Here is a 23,864-nt window from a genome sequence, read left to right as displayed (position 1 = left end):
AAGCATCAGACGTAGTTAAAACAATGTTGAACCTGAGCACTATAGTCTTTATTTTTAAAGGACCTTTATTTATGTAATTTAGATATGATACACAAGCCCCTCAACAGAAAGTCCTTTACCTTAATTAAATATATTGCCTTGTGATTTTTGTAATCTTTCAGAGCCACCACATTTTGTTGTGAAACCTCGTGACCAGGTGGCTGCACAGGGCAGAACTGTGACTTTCCAGTGTGAAGCAACTGGAAACCCTCAACCAGCAATATTTTGGAGAAGAGAAGGAAGTCAGGTAAAACAAACTCCTCTGAGGCTTTGCCAAAGCATCTCATACAATGCAAACACTATGGGTGCTTGCTAGTGTCCTTTGCTGTCCTGCACTCACATCATCTACATGTGTTGGATGCCTGCCTGTTCTTATTTGATACTTTTCAGAATGCACGTGTAGGCCCTGCCAACACTAGTTAGTTATTCTAAAAACTCAAGACTGCTTAGAAGTTTTTAATTCTTTGGCCAAGACAACATACATCCTGGCTATATACAGACCCCTCTATTGCTTGTCACCCATATATTGTTCCATACAGGATTAACAAAGAAAAACAGATCGAGAATCTTGTAGGCTATAGTATATGTTTTAAACTATATACAATTCAAGATATGCATGCCAAATTTTTAAAATATAGCATATGGCCTGAGGTGCAATTTTAAAACAATCTGATGGCCTCTTCAACATTGTTGAACAGGTGTCAATGTGTAGCAGGAAAACGAGAAGGAAAAGATCTGTGATAAAGATCTGTTATTGTTTAGTATGTAACAAAACATGGTATATCCTGTTTGTATTGGTAATTTCAGAAATATAAAAAGTAATTTGAAGAGAAAAGCACTAAAAGCCTTCTTTTGTGAAATAAAGGAGTTAAATGTTTTTAGTTAGACACAGAAAACAACCTGGCACTTGATGCCAAGTATATGTGTAATTCAGTTCAGATAAATTATGGTAGCATAATTTCTTGTTTATAACTTTTTTTTATTTGCCACACAGTGCATGTCAAACCAAAAGGTAGTTTGCCATACAGTGTATGTCATGGAGGCAGGGAGATTACCATACTAAAAGCATGTCTAAAACCCCTTTGGATATCAGGAACTAGATGCATGCCAAGGCAATGAGAAGGAAAATAAATATAACAGAGTTATTATTTTTAGAAAAATGAAAATTAATATAAATGATAGCTTTTTCTTACTTGCACAAGGCTATTGTTTTGTACAAAAATAATAAGTAGGCAGCATTTCGTTAGCATTTTCGGTGAAGCATGAACTACAAGAAAGATACTCATATATATTTGAAATTATAATTCATATATTTGCATTAGTTTCCAATGTGTATAACTAGTAGTTGTATATGTTGTATATGTAGTTGTATATGGACAGCCATGTTTGTTTGTGTTTACACATACTCAAGGGACAAAACAGGATACAAGGTTTGGTCCATTTGTTTCTGACAACAGTCAGTGAAGGTGATGGCTTTTCCCCCTAGCATACGGTACTTGTACCATTCCATCTGAACACCGAGGTTCCTTCTAACTATTAGATAGCTAAATGTGGGCTGGATGGAACAACTATCAGGTGGATCCACAGCTGGCTCCAGAATCATACTCAAAGAGTGCTTATCAATGGTTCCTTCTCAAACTGAGTGGAAGTAACGAGTGGGGTACCACAGGGCTTGGTCCTGGGCCCAGTGCTCTTCAACATTTTTATTAACGACTTGGATGAGGAGGTACAGAGCATGCTTATCAAATTTGCAGATGATACAAAATTGGAGGGCATAGTTAATACCATGGAAGACAGAAACAAAATTCAAAGGGACCTTGATAGGCTGGAGCATTGGGCTGAAAACAACAGAATGAAATTCAGCTGGGATAAATGCAAAGTTCTATACTTAGGAAAAAGAAACCAAATGCACAGTTATAAGATGGGGGATACTTGGCTCAGCCATACGACATGTGAGAAGGATGTGATGTGGGTGCAAAAAAGGCAAACGCTATATTAGGCTGCATTAACAGAAGTATAGTTTCCAAATTGCGTGAAGTATTAGTTCCCGTCTATTCAGCACTGGTTAGGCCTCATCTTGAATACTGCATCCAGTTCTGGTCTCCGCACTTCAAGGAGGATGCAGACAAACTGGAACAGGTTCAGAGGAGGGCAACAAGGATGAGAAGGGGACTAGAAACCAAGCCCTATGAGGAAAGACTGAAAGAACTGGGCATGTTTATCCTGGAGAAGAGAAGACTGAGGGGAGATATGATAGCACTCTTCAAGTATATGAAAGGTTGCCACACAGAGGAGGGCCAGGATCTCTTCTCAATCATCCCAGAGTGCAGGACACGGAATAATGGGCTCAAGTTGCAGGAAGCCAGATTGCAACTGGACATCAGGAAAAGCTTCCTAACTGTTACAACCATACGACAATGGGATCAATTACCTAGAGAGGTAGTGGGCTCTCCGACACTGGAGGCATTCAAGAAGCAGCTGGACAGCCATCTGTCGGGAATACTTTGATTTGGATTCCTGCACTGAGCAGGGGGTTGGACTTGATGGCCTTATAGGCCCCTTCCAACTCTACTATTCTATGATTCTATTACAGATAATATGATAGACATAATCCACAAAATTTGTAAAAAAAGGAAAAGAAAATACAGCCTTATATATAAACATGTCAGTCTCCCCCAGCTCATGAAGACAGCTGCCACATGGCTCTGTATCAGAAACCTCACCAATGTGTAGCAGCAAAGCACATAGTCTATCTTGATTGGTTCTATCCAGTGCTAGCCTTCTCTTAAATATATGGAGTACTTTTTCATGTTCACAGTTGCTCATTATAAACATCTAGTAGTTAGCCTTGAATCTGCCAATATCCTTTGAGTATTAAATAAAAAATGAGCTGCACTTGGTCCAATGCGACGCTCCTAGGCAAGTGCAGCCCTAGATATATTGTTATAACCAATATATTATTAGTTGTTGTGGCCATGGGGACTTGTCCATAGGAATCAAAACTCAAATTCCCATTTAGCCATGTAGACCCTGAGTGGTGTACTGTGTCTCACCATCACTTTCGTATCTGAGTAATGGTTTAGGCTGAGCCATATAAAGAAGCAAGAAAATCAAGGTTTTACGCCGTTGTTTCCTAATATAGGGTATTAGTATGACCTAATACGATCTTATTTCCTAATATAAGGTATTCTGAATGTTAACGGTGTGTGTGTGTGAAGGATAATCTGTCTAATTTAGTAATTTTCCCACTTTTCCTTTATTCTCTAGAACTTGCTTTTTTCATATCAACCTCCTCAGTCTCCCAGCCGGTTTTCTGTCTCTCAAACGGGTGACCTCACTATTACAAATGTCCAGCGATCTGATGTTGGATATTATATTTGCCAGACTTTAAATGTTGCAGGAAGCATCACAACAAAAGCATATTTGGAGGTTACTGATGGTAAAGTTTATTTTAACATTATTAATAATGTAGCAGTATGGTAACTCTAATGGGAAAACAACATGATTCAGAGTTTATACGTTTTCCACTATATCAAGTATTGATAAAGGTGAAAATGCATATAATTACACTATGTGATTAAGTGTGGGTCAGACATTACTCGATAAGATTAATGTGTTTTTGCTTAAGCAATTGTAAATTAAATTTGCCTTTAATGTTATCAGAAATACATATTTTACCTTAAATGGTAAGTACCCTGCAGTTTCTTAATGCATGAAATCCTAGGCGCTTCATATAATACTTATAAACAATAATGCTTGAACTTTGAAAGGCTATTACATGCTAACGATCAATGTTTTAAATTACTCTCTCCAGCCACCTCTTTATTTATAATGCATTCTGCATAAATGGAACTATTGTCTTCACACCACTGCAGATGGCTGTAACATTACTGAAATGATGTATATGCAGAGTTTTGAAGTCTTGAAATGAGCTGTATAAATACCAAAGTCTGGTTCAGATGACACAATCGGTTTGATAAACAATTGATACCAGATCAGGAACAAACTGTGTTCTTCTTCTCACAGCTCAGTCCTGATCCCGTTTCCTCTCATGTGCCTGGTTTCAGTGATGATATCTGGTTCCTTAAATTACAATTTCCCATTATTGTGGTTTATAAAACCAGAATATATTCACTACCTGGGAAGCGTTACACCACATGGCTTCTCCTGGTCTGATAGGTTTATCAGACTGAGATTGTGAAATCTGAACTGTGCCTGTTGAGTATTATTGTGATATTTGCACCAGTTCGAAGGTGTTCCCCGAAAAGGAATTCAAAGTATATAGGAGAGCAATGCAGCACTGGTGGAAAAAAAATGTTTTAAAGCTTTTAAGTGAAGCTAAATTGCAGCCTGATTGACAGTGCTGCATAATAATTTTGATTAAAGCTGCCATTGATTTGTACACATATAAAGAAACAAATCAATTTATTGCCTAGTCATTCAGATCAACTTATACAATGCAATAAAACTGAAGTGTTGAAAAACTGTTTAACTTATTTATTAATGGCATTAGAAGAATGAAACTTTCTAGATGAAGAAACTGAATTAGAGAATGCTTATAAAAATGGCATTAGTCAGTTCTAATGTTATCATATATTTATTGATTTCAATCATCATTAATGACCCAAGCAGAAGCAGAAATAATACCGCATGCCAGAATAGTCTGTGTCAATATATCTGCTAAGTTCTCCCCATTTTCCCCAGGTAGCCTGCCATCATGTGGGTTACAGCGCCATCTAGCGTCCGAAGGCAAGAATGTATTGACGTCAAGACCTGGGGCATCAAGCCCCTCCCACTCCAGTTCATTCTTGTCTTCGTCCGAGGCTAGTCATCTCTTCAGCATGAGGAATTCGTTTTCGAGTTTGTGTGATTGTGTTTGTTTTTGTGAACATGTGTGTGTGTGTGTGAAGGGGTGTGTGGGACTGGGAGCCCTTCTGGGTTTCCCTATCCTCTATTTTTTGGCTTGGAACGTTTTTCCAGCCCTTGTTTTTCTCTCCTTCCCCTTCACATCCTTTTGAGGTGGCGCTATTGTGTTTGATTCCCCCCCCCCTCGGCCGTTTTTTCCTATTTTTTCCTGTTTTTTTCTTCATTTTGCAGCGGCCGCTTTGGCGACTCTGCTGCTTTTTCTTCCCCACTGGGAGCTTGGCTGCTGCTTTGCTACTGGCTTGTTAAGAGCTCCTTTTGAGCACGGGCTGCGGCCGTTTTCCCTTAGCCCTCAGGAGTTCGCGGAGTGCCTTTCTCCTCTAAGAGGCACACGTTCTCCCTGGCTGCGGCTGTTTTCCCCTTAGCCCTCAGGAGCTCGCGGCACAACTTCCTCTGCTCAAAGCGGTGCCTGCTCTCCTTCCCTCTCATTTTCTGCCTAGCTTGCTACTGCGTTCGTTTGGTGAACATGGTGGCGCCCCCCCAAGCTCGCTACTGTGGCCATAAAGAGACAGTGGCTCACTACTGCGGCCATGGAAAGACTGCGGCGTCTGCTCTTTCTTTTTCTGTTGCAAATGCAGGCAGTGTTATTCTCCTGCGTTGCTGGCAGTTCTTCCTGGCAATGTGACAGCCGCCATTGTTCCTTCCTTAGCGACCCGGTCCAGTCTTCTGGATGGACGCCATTTTGTTTTGAATTTCCCCGCTCTTTTTTCAGTGGGCACCATTCTGTCTGTTGCCTTTCTTTTTTCCCTCTCTTTTACTTTCAAGGCTACATTTGGCATATTGTCCCCCCCCGCTCCTCATTACTCCTTCACATTTGCCTGTGTGTGCACTGTTTTTGTGAAAGGGAAATTACAGTTTTAAAAAAGGGGGGATTGTTACTAATTATCTGTAAGCATTCAAGTGAGCAGAAGGTGATAGAGAGGTCCTGAATAGATGGGCTTCTTCATTTTACCTGCACTGGAGCAGTACTGCTTTTGTCACCTGTAGTGTTTTTGGGGTTGTACCGCTTCCCCCGTCTGTGGGCGTGTACAGAAGCCCCTCTCCACACCTCACCCCCCACCTCTGTGCTTGTGTTGGTTACAGATTACTGCACCCTCCACCTTTGTATGGAACAACAGCCAGAGGCAGCTCATGCTGCAGGGGCACAACAGCTGTGCATGGCCCCGTCTCATCACAAGTCTGCTAAGAACAAACAACCCAGACTACACTCCAAGGCTGTCGCTAAACCAAACACTTATCTAGCCACAGCGCTGCTGAGCGAGCACAATACATGTGTGTCCTGGTTTCAGAGGAGGCTGGCCAAGAGAGGTTAACAGCTCTTTTTTCATTTGCCTGATGGGTCGTCTGAGGACGATTTTGAAGGGGTTCCTAGTCAACCGGCTTTGGTCTGTCCTTCTCAACCCATGTCAATAGCTAGAGCTCATGCATCTCAACAATCTGATGAGACCTCTGCTATTTTGTCTCAGCAAGGGCAACCACCTCTGCTCCATCAAGTGCAGCCGGCCCCTGCAGAGCCTCAGATGGCCGCTGTTTCTCCTCTGCTGGGGTTGCATTTGACATTGGAATTTCTCTCACAGTTGCAGGTCATACTGAGCTTTTTCTCTCAAGTGCAGTCACAGTCACAGGCAAATCCAGTCCCTCAGCAGATTGCGCAAAGACTATCTGGCGCTATGGGGCATTGTGGCTGCAATGAGGTACATCCACCACCCTCACCAAATCCATTTGATGTCGCTAGAGGTAGGATTGGGAGTTGGACTCAGTGGCCTTGTAGGCCCCTTCCAACTCTACTATTCTATGAGATTACCGGTTGGAGGATCCACAGTATTCTCTTCAAGCCGAGGGAGATGAGTGGAGCGATGATTCAGAACAGGAGGAGGATGTGTCCTATCACCTGTTTCATACGGCTAATGATCTTTCCCTCGCTTGTAGAGTTCCGGACACCTTAGGCCTCCAACCTTTCCAGACTGAATCTGCCATTCCCCCTGTGAAGGGGGCCAAGGTTTTGAAATCTCCAAGATTGACAGATCACTACCTTCCTGTGCCAGCTCCCATCAACAAACTGGCCAAGGAAGAATGGGCTCGCCCGCTGCAGGCACGCCGTCTTTCTGCCCTTGCCAAAATCGCGAGGCTATCGCCTTTGCTATTCGGGCCTCTGCTGCAGCTTCCATCTTCTCTAGAGCTTCTATGATGTGGCTGGATGAACTCTTAGAGGACCCTAATCCAGATCCAGTTAGACTAAGAAAGGGCCTGCTGATAATTGTCTGCCTATATAGTGCACTGTAGTGATACCGCACCTTCCCTATTGTGTGCGTGTATCTAGCTATTTTGGGGGCATACTGAATCAAAACTATTTCTCTTGGCGCCCTGGCCTGGAAAAGTGCACAGTAGCGGTACCGCACCTTCCCCATTCTGTGCGTGTATCTAGCTGTCCTGGTGCCATACTGAATCAAGACTATTTCTCTCGGCATCCTAGCCTCCATAGTGCACCCACCTCCCTCAATCCATACTGCGCCACCAGGATTATTGTTTTGCTCTTACTTGTAGGGTGCACAGGAGCGATACCGTACCTTTCCCATTGTGTGCGTGTATCCTGCTCTGGACATGGCAGACCACCGACCAGTGGCAGCACAGGCCTCAGGGGCAAACCAACAGTGCAATGCCCCAGCGCAACACGAAACCACAAAGCACAAGCATTCCAGGCTTCACTCCAAGGCTGTCACCAAAACCAAGCATTTAAACACAGGAGCAGTACTGCACCTTCCCCATTGTGTGCATGTACTGGCCTCTCTCCACACCGCTCCTCCTAACTTTGTGCATTTGTTGGTGACATATACCGCAACCACTGCCTTATGCATGTATAAGATGGGGGATCAGCGGCCAGACGTGGGTTGACAACGGATATCGCATTCCCCTTTCCTGTGTGTGTATATTATGGTGGATCAACACCTACTCGAAGTACCACCCAGCTGAAGTACACTTGGGGCCGTACCGCTTCCCTTGTCCGTGGGCGTATACCGGTGTTCCCTATTAACTCTGCACCCCTCTTCCAGTGCATATTTTCTAATAAGGCCAGACGACAGGTGAGTGTGGACCAGGCCAGGCGACAGGTGAGTCAATATCATGTCAATCACCTCTTGCCCTTTTTGGCTGGTAGCCAGCCAAACTTGGCAGAGGTCTTTTCTACTATTTCTGTGGGGCAGATTGACTGGTGGTCCTCTTATTTGCATACACCTCCAGTGAGTCCCTGTCAGAGGTCTCTACTCAGGCATGAAAGCCATATCCAGACAAGCAGACTGCTGCTGCTGCAGAGTCATAAGGAGCTCCCTGCTGTTCCTATCAGACCACATGCAACACTGTGTGGAGGGACACTCTCACTGCATCTCCCCACTGTGTCCCAGATACAAGACCACTGCGGAAGGATGCTCTCACTGCCCCTCCCTATGTGTGCGATGATTTTGGTTCTTAGAGGCACTTCTTGGCTACAAGTATCTGGCTTGGACTGTAGTTGATGGTGTTTGCATGTTCTCACCCTGGGATACATCTCTGGGCTATATTCAAAGGTTAACCAATCCCATCTACTACGTGCACTTGTCTAAATGGAGCACCTCGGCGAAGTTTCCAATCTGCCAACATATCCAGACAAGCAGGCTGCTGCTGTTGCAGAACCAGGATAAGTTATCTACGGTTCCTGTCAGGCCAGATTAAAGACCAGTGCGGAACGACACTCTCACTACCCCTCTCCGCTGTGTATTTCTTTGCCTTTTAGTGATGGTTCCACTCATCTCTCGAACCATGATAAGTATCCACAGTTCCTGCCAGGCCACAGACGTGACCAGTGCAGAAGGAGACTCTCAATGCTCTTCCCCACTGCGTATGATTATTTTAGTTCTCGGGAGTCGCTCCTCTCCCCTATCAAACCATGTTAGGTTTCTACAGTTCCTGTCAGGCCAGAAACTACACCAGTGCAGTAGGACACTCTCAATGCCCCTCCCCACTGAGTGCGATCATTTGGTTCTGAGAGGTTGCCACATCCCCTTCGGTGGTGTGTGGTTAGGCTGGTTTTGTGAGGCAATGCTCCCTCTACTGAGGTGCTTGCCTTACTGGGTTTTGGAGCTAATTAGAGGCAGATTGTTTCCTCTGCCTCTATTGGGCAGCTTTCAGCTCACTGTTATTACTCCCCTCTCCCTTGGGCAGCTCTCTTTGGCTAGGCTGCATTCAGAGTCACTTGGGCTCCGACCTCTCCCCTCTCCTGGATTGGGCCCTTTCTGGCCTCGTGAATCCAGCCTTTGCCTGCATTTGTAGCTCATTAAAGACCAGACCTCCACACTCTTGTCCTGGGGTCATTTTGGGCCTTGCCATTCTGCTTCTCTTCCTCTATGGAGGTTGCTATTTGGTCTGGGCCGGCTTCCTTCTACTGTGTGGGCATATTTGTGGCCAGATAATCCTGTGTTGGGTTTCTAAATGTCGTTATTTAGGCACAGCTCAGCTATAGCCACTTTCTTCCGCTGGCAGTGCTAGGCAGCAGCACTTTCTTCAGCAGCAGTCAGTGATATTCAGCAGTTGCTTTTTCAGCAGCTGCCAGTTCCATGTTTTGCACAGCTTGCATCAGAGGGAATTTTGCGGGGATGAATGTTGCATGCAGTTTGACCCGCGCAAGGTGTACATTGACCCTAAGGTAGGTGAGGCGGTCCCACGGTGAGTATAGTAGCCAACCTTGAAACTTCTAGTATTCCTCCTCAGCATTGCATCTGGGCAGCAAGGTTGGTGTTGAGGTTCCTTGTGGAACATAATGGGCGCTTTCTCAGTCTATCCAGTGACTCTGGAAACGCTTAGCCTTTCCCTCAGATTCCCGGGGAAAGGGCCTAGCTTGCTACCCAGTCTCCTGGGGCAGACAATGATGTAGCATTCTCCTGATGAATTCATGCTATTCTGTCTACTTACTGCAAAAAGGGGTCCAGCTATTTCTCCAGCTTTGGCCAGAGAGTTGGCATACTCCTTGCCTGGGATTATGTCCGATCTTTTGCATTAACCGCAATATCGGTTTTTCCCACCTTTGCCTTAAGCCTGAACTAATAGCAGGCCTCTTCCAGGGGCAACAGTGGTTCAACCTGGTGCCTCCTCTACGGGCCTAACTTATTCGACTTGCATTAGCCTTATTTCTGGGTTTAGCCCTCCTTATCTCTGTATATACCTTTGAAGGCCCTCAGACTGACTGTGTTACATTTATCTTTGGTAAATGATGTCTAGCAGAATAACACCATGAACTAGGTGGCGAGGGAACTGGTTTCCTGCAGTTTCTTGGGCGATATCAGCTCCTACAACTTCCATGTAGCCTTATCAGGCTCATTTCAATGTTCAGCAACTGGACCTCTGCATCTTCCATAAGGACTCAGTGATATTACGTCTAGACTCGTCCTTTCACCCCAAGGTATATTCAGCTTTCCACTGCAACCGGGACATTGTGCTTCCCTCCTGTCCAAATCCTGTCCATCCACTGGAGAAGGCCTGGCATTCGCTAGATGTCCAGAGGGCCCTCAAGACCTACCTGTCTCAAACCCAGGACATAAGACTATCGGATTCATTGTTTGCATTCTTTCACCCATGAACTCTGGGAAAAAAGGTTGCTAACTCTACTTTGTCCTGTTGGTTGCGCGCCTGCATTGCATTGGCCTATGAGTTGCTTAACCTTCCAGTGCCCAGTAAGATAACGGCATGGGCTGCTTTCGCAACCAATGCACCTCTTGCAGAGATTGCAGAGTGGCTGTATGGTCTACTCCGGATTCTTTTATCAAACATTATAAGATAGACTGTTACGCTTCTGCCGAGGCCTCTTTTGGGAGGCATGTTCTGCAACAGGTTCTTTCTGACAAGTAATCAGTGGGTGATCCCTCCCTATTGGGGGCTGCTTTGGCACATCCCACATGATGGCAGGCTACCTGGGGAAAATGGACCATTGGTCTCACCTGAAGGGTGTTTTTCCCAGGTATCCTGCCATCACAGCCCTCCCTGTTGGAGGATATCTGGGTATTTTGTACCACCTTTCAAATTATTACTGTTCAGAGTTCTATTGTTTTGGACTGTGTGATCGAGTCAAGACCTTTCTAGATCTGTTAAAGTGAATATAGTTCTTTGTTATTATTTGGGACAGTGTCTCTTTTTTCCTTGCTGGTAGGCCCGTTGGCCATTTGTATTTTCTTGGATATACCACTTTGGACTCGTTGCAAGTGAACTGGAGTGGGAGGGGCTTGATGCCCCAGGTCTTGACTTCAAAACATTCTTGGCTTCAGACGCTAGATGGCACTGTAACCCACATGATGGCAGGATACCTGGGAAAATCACCCTTCAGGTGAGACCAATGGTCCATTCTGCTATTAGTTAACATAAATGCTGAAATTTCCTCTCTGCCATATATGAAATGCAAATAAAGAGAAAGGGGCACCTTTCAAGGAGGTGAGACATTCATTAAGACTTTTTATCTCTTCTAAGGTTGATGGAACTAAGTGAATTCCAGAAAGAGGCAAGCTCTGGGCACCACCTTTACTTCTCCCTTTCTTTTTAAATTGCTGGCTATTATTTTATATTCTGTAGTTGAATGCCATATTATTGGCCCCCAAAATAATGCATATCTTTGACTTTAATTACTTATTTAATTATCTTTAGAATATTTTAAAGCCTAAGCAACCAGTGTTGCTTAGATGATTAGAAAATTGCTTCCAGTTGCAGAAATATTTTCTCTGCCCCCCTTCCCTGTTGTTTCTCTTGCTAGTGATTGCAGACCGGCCTCCCCCTGTTATTCGACAAGGTCCTGTGAATCAGACTGTAGCTGTGGATGGTACTTTAGTACTCAGCTGTGTGGCCACAGGCACTCTAATGCCAACAATTATCTGGAGAAAGGATGGCATCCTCATCTCCACACAGGATTCCCGTATCAAGCAGCTAGAAACTGGTGCATTACAGATTCGATATGCCAAGGTAGTTTGAAATGGAAACCCCACAGTTCTTTTTATTTTGCTTCTCTTTGGTCCTTGCCTTGAGGCTCTGAACATTGCAGCCTCTAATTTTAGAATTAATGAAATGTTAAATAACTGTATTAATATCATCTTTATTTGATTCTTCGTATTTTGAGATAGCTTATTCTGCATTCCCAAAGTACGTTAGATTACAACAGAGCCGCTGGCAGTTATTTCATATTTTGTAAGTAAAATTCTTCTAAGAAGAATTAATTTAGAAATCCGTTTTTACAAAGAAGATGGGATGGTAGTGAAATAGTGCCTATAAATGGGCACAGGCTTTAACCATAAATGTTCAGAAAGCCTACTTCAGTTGCTAACAAGAATGTGAACAGAATGTTCCAGCATTTTTGCACAGCATGACATTTTAACTATCATATTAACAGATTACTCTTATTCCCTACAGTTGAGCTAATATTTCTATTTCTGTACTTGCTGTTATCTGTATTGCACATGTGTTCCCTACTCCTTTTTTTTTAACCTACACATGTGCAGGAAAGATTAATAGAACTGAAATAACCAAACATAGAGGTGGCTTCTGGAAGATTTATAGAAACATACCTGGTCAATGTGCTATACTTTTGAGACAAGTTGTAGCAAAATGGTTTGTGTTTTTGCAAGGCCTATGAACACCTGTTCATACTTGCTGGGTATTTTGCCTTAGGATAACTTAGTTCATATAGTTAGGCCAAATGTAAAGACATATTTTCATACAATACATTACCCGAGACCATGTGGTTACCTGCCCATGCAGCTCTCCATGCCAGCACAGAATTACTAACATGTTCTATTGGATCTTTTTTTAACCTTTAGATTGACCTTTTTAAAGTGGCTTAATGTTTAATTGTGTGTATTTAGTGGCAATTTTGGGTGGGATTTGTTTAATGTTTGAGTTCAGGTGATGATACTGTTATCTAAATCAGTGCTAAGAACATATTTTTATCTTTCACTATGGACATGAAAATCTTGCAAGAATTCATATGGACAAGAAAAAGGAGCAAAAATTGACACCATCTTATAGTGCAAGTGACACATTCCTCTCTTCATTTCTTTTCTGACATAATGACTATGTGATTTTTTTTATTGCTAAAGAAATGTGGTATCAGCAACTTTGGGGGCAAAGAGAAGCCCCACTGTCTCATCGATTATCTTCCTCACCTTTTAATAAAGAAGGATGTAATATTGAATCCCCCAACCCATTCCTGTTCCAGAAACTGCAATCATCTCTAATTCACAGAAGTCAAAATTATAATAAAAGAAATTCCCTTTAACTTCATATGCAAATATAATGTTTTATTCTACTTGTAGTGGATTCACAACATGCTTTCCTTAGCAATAGTTAATAGTACTTGTAGTTTTTCTGCCATGTTTATGTAAACATTTTCACAACTATCTCATCATTTTAAAACGTGGCAACATTTACTTGTACCTTTGTTTTCTAAGTGGAGGCTCTAGAAAATAATTAACCTCTATCCTTTCCTCCAGCAAACAAAGCATGCGCACATAGTCCTCTGGGAATGGCTGCCTGTTTACTAATGATAATAACTTAATGGAGTTAGTAGAAACAGCAGCTATCTCAAGAGATGTAGGAAAGTAAAAACCATGTCATAAGGCTATGCAATTTTGCCTTGGCATCATATGGTAGAGAAATATTTTTTCACATTCTTTTGTCTAAAATCTGATACAGTTTCTGTCTACAGGAAATTTAGGATGTGACCTATGCTTTTAAATGACCACATGTTAGGAAGTTAATCCTGACACACAGTGGAGGCTTGAAAGCAGTGGTGTGCTGGTAAATGTTTAACAACAGGCTCTCCGGAAAAAAAGAGCATATTTTATTTATTTATTTATTTATTTATTGTATTTCTATACCGCCCCATAGCCGAAGCTCTCTGGGCGGTTTACAGTAACATTCTTTTAACATTTACAGTTAAGATTAGCTAAATAAAAAGAATCAGCTGATCATAAACCAGGAATACACTTCTCCCTACTTCCTTTGTTAGAAATACATTCAGCTGTAAAACTGAGAGTCCCACCACACACATACACAGATGATAAAAAAGCCACACCCAGTTGTCAGTAGATATGAAACTGGCTCCTGGCTCCATGAGGCAGATGCTGCTGTGGAGAACAGTCCTTGAATTGCACCATCTGCACAGATGGCAGAGTCCTTGTTCAACAGCAACAAGATTTAGAATTTGGCTTTTTTTTAATGTTCAAAATAATTTTTCTGTTGTCATCATGGTCAGGAAGATTTTCCTCTGCTGCGGCCCATGAATTCCAGCCCTTCAATGGGTATGTCTTTCTCCTTAATAGCTTTCTGGGTGCAGAGTTGGTAGCGCTTGAAGAGCTGGGTGCAGGGGTCGCCTCCACTGCTGTTGCCACCCTCTCCCTTCAGGAACTTCTCGGCAAACCAGCGGTTGAAGCACTGGTCGTACTTCTGCTTCATCTCTGTGCAGGCCTCACCCAAGCTGTTCATGGTGGTACCCATAGACTTTTTTGAGCCAGTGGGCACATTTGGAATTTTGGAGAAAGAGTTATGGGCACCAGTCATAAAATGGCTGTCATGGGGGTGTGACAGAACACAAATGGCTGCAGCACCAATGTGGGCAGAGTTGCAGATACAGCACAGTCCAAACAAACACATGTCAAGTACTGAGAACTAGTCCAGGGCTGCATTCATTCACACTGTACATCCATTCCACTATTGTTCCACTTTAAACATGACTTCCCCCAAAGTATGCTGGGAACTGTAGTTTGTGAAGGGTGCTGAGAGTTGTTAGGAAATTCCTAATCCCCTCACAAAGCTAAAATGATGAAACTGAGGTTATCATACTTTGGACACATAATGAGAAGACATGATTCATTAGAAAAGATAATAATGTTGGGAAAAACAGAAGGAAGTAGAAAAAGAGGAAGATCAAACAAGAGATGGATTGATTCCATAAAGGAAGCCACAGACCTGAACTTACAAGATCTGAACAGGGTGGTTCATGACAAATGCTCTTGGACGTCGCTGATTCATAGGGTCACCATAAGTCGTAGTCGTAGTCGACTTGGAGGCACATAACATAACAGCAACAGTTTATAAGCCTATAACCTAGCTATGGCAAAAGAAGCCAGCATAATGAAGTGGTGACATTATAAACTCAGCAACTTCTAGGATCCAGCACGCCAGCAAGTGCTGTTCCCCTCCCCTGTACAGCCAGTAAGATTTTCCAAGCGAAAAAGATCTTAGTAAGCCAAATGTCAGCCAACCAGTATTTTATTTGCTGAAATGAAAGGTCACTGCAAAAGTGTCCTATGAATACATTTGACCTACATTACCTTTGCCCAGTAGAGTCAGATATGTTTGTTCATTTTTTCATGTTATTTCCAAACTTCCCTTCTCAAAAGGATCCCAGTATGATGATCAGCAACTAATAAATATTAACCCAGCATATATAAAGCTTTAGACCATAAAATCATATATCTTATACCATATACCTGGGCTAAGCAGAACGCAGAATCCCCCTCTAGAGACAATCTGGTCCAACTATTAGGAAGAGTGATACTATTACAAAGGTAGTAAACTGGTATTTATTGTTAAATCTCATCTGCCTTGAAGCAGGAGAAAGAGAATTAGATTCTCTGGCTCAGGTACAGAAACATCTTAGGTCAGTCCTCCTTGGAGATGAAGACTCTGACCACACACTTCCAGTCACTAACACTGGAGAAGTGCAACCTGGTTAATGATTTTATTACCTTTATTTTTTTGCCTTCACAACAACACAGTGCTTAAAAGATTGGGTTTTGTCACTAAGGCTGCAATCCAGTAAACATCTACTCAGAAGTAAGCTCCATTGGGTTCCATGGAACTTACTCTCAGGTAAGTATGTATTGGATTGCAGCCTCAGCTGTGACTGCAAAGAGGCAACCAGAATGATCAGGGGGATGGAGCGACTCCCTTACGAGGAAAGGTTGCAGCATTTGGGGCTTTTTAGTTTAGAGAAAAGGCGGGTCAGAGGAGACATGATAGAAGTGTATAAAATTATGCATGGCATTGAGAAAGTGGATAGAGAAAAGTTCTTTTCCCTCTCTCATAATACTAGAACTCGTGGACATTCAAAGAAGCTGAATGTTGGAAGATTCAGGACAGACAAAAGGAAGTACTTCTTTACTCAGCGCATAGTTAAACTATGGAATTTGCTCCCACAAGATGCAGTCATGGCCACCAGCTTGGACGGCTTTAAAAGAAGATTAGACAGATTCATGGAGGACAGGGCTATCAATGGCTACTAGCCGTGATGGCTGTGCTGTGCCACCCTAGTCAGAGGCAGCATGCTTCTGAAAACCAGTTGCCGGAAGCCTCAGGAGGGGAGAGTGTTCTTGCACTCGGGTCCTGCTTGCGGGCTTCCCCCAAGCACCTGGTTGGCCACTGTGAGAACAGGATGCTGGACTAGATGGGCCACTGGCCTGATCCAGCAGGCTGTTCTTATGTTCTTATGTAGGTACACAAAATAAGCAAAAAAAGTGAACCAGTTTTCTTAAGTTTGTGGGAGGGGGAGCACTGAGGCGAACTTATGACAGGGAACTTTTTTTAAAAAACTGCTGGTGTAAAACGCAAGGTGTAAAACAACCACACTTGGCGCCGCTTGCAAGGACGAGAGAGAGTAAGAAAAAGAGGCGGTGCCAGCCCTGAAAGGGCCGTCACTTGGCTGGGGAAGTTCTGCCCGCGGATGGTCATCTTGTCTGCATCCATCCTTTCAGAGCCGCCTCGTTAGAGCCCCCTCTGGCAATGGCAGCCGCCGCCCCAACTCCTCCTGCTTCCAAGGCGACAGGCAGGGGACTATGGCTAGGGGAGGGCGGCGGCGCTCGATGTTCCCGACCCCTGACACGAGGGGAGATAGGGGGCGGGAGAGGCCCGAATGCAACGCGCCGCTAACAACAGCAACAGAGAACGGCTGTTGACGCCGCCTCTGTGCTTCCCTCGCAGTGGGTCTGTCACACCGTCCTGTGGCTGAGGTGGATCCGAGAGACCGCCCAATCTCTCTCTCTCTCTCTCTCTCTCTCTCTCTCTCAGCTTACTAATAGGCAGGATCCGTCCTCTTAACAACCGGCTCACAAAATTCCCCAAAGTTTAACAATCGGCTCTTGCGAGCCGGTACGAGCCAGCTCCAGCACACCACTGCTTGAAAGTATTCAAAGTTAAATATGCAGTAAATGTAACATCAACTGTAACATGACGTAACATGTTGAGCCCTGATGGATCAGGTTAGTCCAGAATCCTGTTTCCAACAGTGGCTAGCTACATCCACCAGAAAGTGTACAAGGAAGACACAAAGCATATAGTTTTCAAAGACATTATATGTTACCCCAGAGCTCATTTTCCTAATAAGGTGCTACTGATCACTTTTAAAGGTCACTTGGAGTTCTTACCCTTCTCTGCTCTCTTCTGTTAAATATGCACTCACAAATCCTTTTATCCCATTTGCACATAGACCAATCATATGTCATCCACCAAACACACCTTCAAAATGCCCCTTCTCCTAGTCACATACTACTAGACACGCTATTCACGCACAGTCAAAACATCCTGTATATTCCTACCAGATACTACACACCAGCTGAGCATCTTCCATCACAGATATATTCTCAGAGCTCTCCTTACATTTTCACACATTCATGTGCATACAAAAGTGTGCACACAAAACTGCCACCACTTCTTTAAGCTGAGGGAAATTGCCCATCCCTGTCATAAGTGCTTGGACTGGATGTGTGAAATTTAGATGCAGATGGACATGTAGGAAGCTACTTAAGAAACACGATTTTTGGTAACTTTCTAGATCTCTGTGGCCCTTCTACAACCCACTTCTAAATATTGCAGCACAGTAAGCTTCTGAAAGTTTTGAGCAGAAGCAGGGAAACTGTGGCTCTCCAGATGTTCCTGGACTACAACTGCCAATATCCCTGTCCATGGCCATGCTGGCTTAGGGGCTATCCAAATAGATAAACATAAAGGGTTGTTTCTCTATCTAGAGAAGGTATGTCATCTGCCAGGAGACCAGAAATAGATTATAGATAGAACAAGATAATAAAATAAACTTGCTTAAAATAACCTTGCCTATATAGGCAAGGTTATTTTAAGCAAGTTTATTTTATTATCATCATATATATATGAGACAGAGAGGCTTGGCTTGTAGATCTCCCTGTTGTTTTGGCAAAAAGAATTATGAAGAGCAGCTGAGAGCACTGTCAGAGTGGGCTATGGTCAGCAGTTTGAGATGAGATGAGTGTCTGTAACTGGTACCTGTGCTGGACAAAGCAAGTAGTTAGGACCAAACCAGGAATCATGATTATAAGGTGGGCCAGAAATAAGGACCAAAGGATATAGGAACATGTCCCAGTTCAGGAAATCTGTCTGTCCTACTACTAGTTCTTGTTACTTGAGCAATGCTTAACTCAAATAGGAACTCCCCTTATAACCCTTTCTGTCCAAGAGGATCCAATGATCAGGCAGAATGGTGGAGGATCAGTCCACAGCTTGAGGATACTGAGCTGCCTAGGTAGATGCTGCAACCTGCAATTTAGTGGCTCACTGCACAGGGCAGCTGCATACAGACCAGAAAGTTTCCATTTCGAACCCCAGAACCTCCTAATAACAACACAAGCCAGTGATTTCTTTTAGCTGTGAGGCAGTCCAGAGAAACGAACATACATGTTATTGTGCCCAGCTGTATTAATCAACCAACAAAGTGGGCTGACATACCATGTCATGCTGGTGAGTGGTGGTGAGGAAAAAATATTTTGCCACCAGGCTCAACAAATGCATTTTAGGGTGGCAGTTGCCTTGGCATAACATTTTTATTCTTTAAAAGGCCTGGCTCTGGAAGAAGAAACATTGGGAAGCAGCAGTTACTGCCATCTCCTGTTCCCCAAATGCCTTTGGCCCCAAAGTAGCAATGTTATGTTGGGTGTGGGGTCTAGGGGTATGGGGGTGGGTATATGGTGATCACTGCAGCTACCAAGTCTGGTGCTTCTCCCTTCAGCATCAGACTCTTCAATTTCTTAAGTAATTCAAGTGTCAGCTCTAGTGGGCCCTTGTATTTGTCCCATCATCATGGATGCAGATATTGGGCCTGTAAGGCTTTCATGGGCCACAGCACAGAATGAACTAAAGTAAAAAATTTGAAAGATGTGACAACAGAACAGCTTGTTAATGTGATCTTTTCTTCTTTTTTGGTAGCAAATTTCCTATTTGGGGAAGTTGAATGAATTAACGCATATTCATTTGAGTTAAAATATTGCACTCACAAATATTGTCATTTGGGACACACAAGCCTGATTAGTCTCCTGTTATTCCAAATATTTGTTTTCTTTTATCTCCTTCAGCTGGGTGACACTGGTCGATACACCTGCATTGCCTCCACCCCAAGTGGTGAAGCATCATGGAGTGCTTACATTGAAGTACAAGGTAAACCCATAAAAATAAGTAATTACAAACTAATTGCTCTCTGATTGTATAATAAATGAAATACACTGATACAATCACATTGATGAGCCTATATCAGCTTTCAACTTGTATGCCTTTTATCACCATTTACTAGAATTTGGAGTTCCTGTGCAGCCACCAAGACCCACTGACCCTAACTTGATTCCCAGTGCACCATCAAAACCTGAAGTTACTGATGTCAGCAGAAATACAGTAACACTATCATGGAAGCCTAATTTGAATTCAGGTGCAACTCCAACCTCTTATATAATAGAGGCCTTCAGGTATTATGTCTTTCATGTGATCTGGTTGTGCTTATGTTGTAGGTTCTTAAATCACAGGCATGCACTAACCTGTATTTTTCTGTGTGTTTTATCCTTAGCCATGCAGCTGGCAGCAGCTGGCAAACTGTAGCAGAAAATGTGAAAACAGAAACATTTGCAGTTAAAGGTCTGAAACCAAATGCAATTTATCTCTTCCTTGTGCGGGCAGCCAATGCATATGGAATTAGTGATCCCAGCCTAATTTCTGACCCAGTGAAAACACAAGGTAAAACATATATTTAAGACTGAGCTAAAGGCAACCATTTGCACCCTTGGTTGGTTGTTTAGATATGCTTGATTGAAAGGAAGCAGACACATCGGTTTTAGGTAATGATGCTAATACAGTCTGGAAAGACCTTTATTTAGTAGTTCTTTGTTCTATATGCAGCAACAGATAACAAGGCTAACAACCAAACAGGGACTTTACACTGATGAAGCAACTGTGTTCACTACAGCAGTTCCTGAGAAAGAAAGAAACCACTTTTTAATAAGCAGGTTATCTCTTGGCAGTAGGCATTGTAGTTTCACAAATATCAAATCAAGAACTGGGTCAGTGCACAGTTCGCTCCCATAAAATAAGCCTGCACATTAGTTTCTAATGATCTGTGTCTTACAATTGAAAGTTAGGTGCTATTTTAACTAAACATAAGTTGGTATTAGTAAAGTCATTCAGTTGCCTTCCATCATGGGAGCGGGGGGGGGGAGGGAAACAAACATAAAAAACCATACATCTGTGTAGCATCCAACACCATTTTGTGAGATGTAAAATATAAGCAGATGTCTTAAACTGAGTCAGATCATTAATCTGTTTACCCCAGTATTGGCTATTTTGATGGGCACTGCCTATCCAAGGACTCATGCAGAAGTAATGGAATATTTAGAACAATTAGTACAGTTTCAGTGTATGCATTGCGAGAATATATATTTTGTCTGCCCAAAGAAATTAATGTTTATGTACCAACAAAAATCAGTATTATTTTTTAATTCTTATTATTCCAATCTTTGTGATATAAATTATATGTGACCCATTCAAAAGGCTTATCTTTATATATAAATATATTTTGATCCACTTGGATCCAACAGCACCCTGTACAAGTGGAAAAGAACTTCCACTCACATAAGTTGCTTCTCAGTTTTCATGAATTCCCCTTTCCGCCGTAGACCCTCCTATCACATCCATTGTCACTACATTTAAAATGACCTAGTAATACGAGAACAGTAAGAGTACTGAAAGTGTTTGCCATTCCATTTTGCCTTGTGTTTTTTCAAGTCCCATATAAGACATTATGTCCCTTCAGCACAAGCAGAACTACTTTACATGTTCATTGGGATGCCTCTTTCTGTATATATATTCAGGAGCTTCAAGCCAGAACTGGTTTACAAATATCATGGGGAAAAGACAGCAGTTGTGTTTATGTGTCCATGTTCATTGTTACAATCTATCGAAGGGCCCCCATTGGCAAGTCTAATTTGTAATGCTAAAAGGCTTCTTTTTACCATCAGCGGTATATTTTTGGTTGTATCCAAGATAGAAAAATTGGAATCAAGAAATGGATCTAAAGTCAATTGGGCTGAGAAAAGTTGGATGACTTTGTTGGCCAGTCAGAGGTTTGCAATTACCAAGGTATTCCCCTCTCCCACGGGGTGAGGTCTTATACCTGACCTTGTGCTACATCTTTGAAATCTGTGGGCCAGGGGTGTATTGAAGTGCTTCCATCATTCTTCTCAAGTTCAGGGAATGTTTTGTCTTGGCCTCTGAACCAACTAGGCAGCTGGAGCTCCAACTGCCTGACAGATGCGGAGACAAGTTTCTGTACCTGCACTATTACCCTCCAACTCAGAGCCAGAGTTTGGCTTTCTGCTTGTATCCAGCAAATAAATAGCTAAAACTAATAAAAACATTCCACCAAGTTTTTGGATGGGGAGCATTCCCCGCCCTCACAGCTCAGGTGTTGGAAGAACAAGACCATCAAACCTTGCAAACTGTAGAATCAACACTTTCTCTTACCATTTAAAAAGAGTCAACTTTCCCTTCAACTTTCCTTTCAAGTCCAATGGGAACACAAAGAACTGAAAAAGTAAGACAAGCACAAACAACAAATATGTTTGGAAACACACAGCATACTAGAATCAAACCTGTTATTCAGCTTCGTCATATATGTTTGAAGGCAAAATGTATAACAAGAGTTTGTTAAAATTGTTACAGATGTTCCTCCTACAAGTCAGGGTGTCGATCACAAACAAGTACAGCGGGAGCTGGGTGATGTTGTTTTACATCTTCATAATCCCACAATCCTTTCTTCTTCTGCAATTGAAGTTCACTGGACAGTAAGTAAAGCAAATATGATAGTAACCTATAAAAAGAAGTTTCCCGACAACATGCTAAAATACAACAACATATTCTTGAAAAGATGGTGATAAGCTGTTTTATGAGAATTAGCATTACTTGCAATTCATTGATAAGCTTGCTATACTTGCACACATACACTTGCTTGGTTATATTCTGATGTAATGTCTAAAGAAGGATCATATGCAGTTAGCTACAGTTTTTAGTTCACATATTTTTTTATTCTTACATGAGACCTTTGTTCATGAAACATTGATTAATTATGCACATTGGTTAAAATATGTAAATAAAAAAATCTAATTGTATCAGGATTTTTGTGAGCTGCAATTTATTCGTTGAATGTCCACACTGGCAACCATATAGGGGAATAAGTAGACTGAAGGCTACGGCAAAGATACCTTGCACAAATTCCAACATTAATTTTGGATAATTTCTAAATAAAGGACAGGTGGGTCAGAACACAGGGCAGCTAACTCATGCTCATCTACCTGAAATAAAAGTAGGAGTATGATAAAAAAGGGGAGGGGGTTGTGTCTCCAACACAATGGAGAATACAAGCACTAAGAACAAAATTAAGACAATGAAATTTTAGTAAAGGAAATTACATTTACATGAGCATTTGTAAGACTGAAAAAGATTGCTGCTGTGTTTAAATCTTCTGGTGGTTTGAAAACCATTGGTTGACAGAAGAGGAGTAAATATTTTTAAATACATGTATATATTTAAAGTATATAAGAAAAAGTCAGGTCCACAAGTATATAAAGAAAACCACATTTCTGTCAAGTGTGTTAATGGAAAGATCCAAAAATTACTATGCAGTGGTATGAATTTAATGTTTCATATTATCCAGGACCAAGAAAGAGCTTGCTGTTATGACATCTCATAATTAGAGGGAATTGCTGCACGAAGAGTCACCTGCTGCAGGCTTCTCTTGTTTAACCAACTGCTTATAACCTCACCAAAAGTTCTGTGTAGTTCTCTTCAACTTCACAGAAACATGCTCTGTATATCTTCTGGGCTAGTCAGTGCAATTTTCTTTTCAGCTTATAAGTTGCTTTAATCAGGTTAGCATGATAAAACAACACAGCAAAATAATTATAAGTACAAAAAACACTTAAAAATAAACTAGATCTCTTTATTTTATGTTTCTTTTTGTTGGTTTGGAGAACATCCCTGTCAAGCAGCTTCTGCATATTGAAGTTACCAGATATATTGAGACTAAGAGTGAAAACACAACATCCACATTGTGAAGTAAAGTGTTTTGTGTAGTTTTTTTTAAAAAAAACACCTTTTTTATTGTCATGATTTTTACATTTTTAAAGTACAATAACAGAAATAAGATTAATAAATAAAACATTTATGAGAATGGTGGAAATTGCCCTAATCAACTCAGACAACTTGCATTATATTATCCAGATCCACTCACCTAGCATTAAGTGTTATAAGTTTATTAATAAATAAATAACGAAATGGATACCAATCTAGGTGGACCTGCTTTTCTGTGTAAATGGTCCACACATGTTCATAATAAACAAAAGCATTTACCATGAGAGTTGTCCACTTACATGAAGAGTTAGCATCAGGGCTGTGGAGTTGGTACGCCAGACCTTCGACTCCTTCATAAATGGCAACTGTATATTAACTAGTAATAACAAATTTACTGTAGTAAAATGGTAGCACAAAGCATTTCATCACCACCACGTGAATCCAGAGCTTGGAAAAGTTACTTCTTTGAACTACAACTCCCACGA

General features: G+C 42.1%; 1 protein-coding gene across 9 annotated transcripts in view; it reads left to right on the top strand.

The window, feature by feature from the left end:
- Positions 1-23,864, top strand: part of ROBO1 (roundabout guidance receptor 1) — a 1,232,929-nt gene that overhangs the window by 1,112,579 nt on the left and 96,486 nt on the right. For all 9 annotated transcript variants that reach the window (XM_061627948.1, XM_061627952.1, XM_061627945.1 and 6 more), the window contains 7 exons: positions 162-286; positions 3,307-3,478; positions 11,729-11,934; positions 19,344-19,425; positions 19,559-19,727; positions 19,826-19,992; positions 21,973-22,094. In XM_061627948.1, coding sequence (XP_061483932.1) covers positions 162-286; positions 3,307-3,478; positions 11,729-11,934; positions 19,344-19,425; positions 19,559-19,727; positions 19,826-19,992; positions 21,973-22,094 — 1,043 coding nt within the window. The remainder of the gene's footprint in view (positions 1-161; positions 287-3,306; positions 3,479-11,728; positions 11,935-19,343; positions 19,426-19,558; positions 19,728-19,825; positions 19,993-21,972; positions 22,095-23,864) is intronic.

Source organism: Rhineura floridana, chromosome 5 (genome assembly GCF_030035675.1).
Source record: "Rhineura floridana isolate rRhiFlo1 chromosome 5, rRhiFlo1.hap2, whole genome shotgun sequence".
NCBI lineage: Eukaryota > Metazoa > Chordata > Lepidosauria > Squamata > Rhineuridae > Rhineura > Rhineura floridana.
The sequence above is the reverse complement of the archived record's forward strand: the minus strand, read 5'-3'. Positions and strand labels throughout refer to the sequence as shown.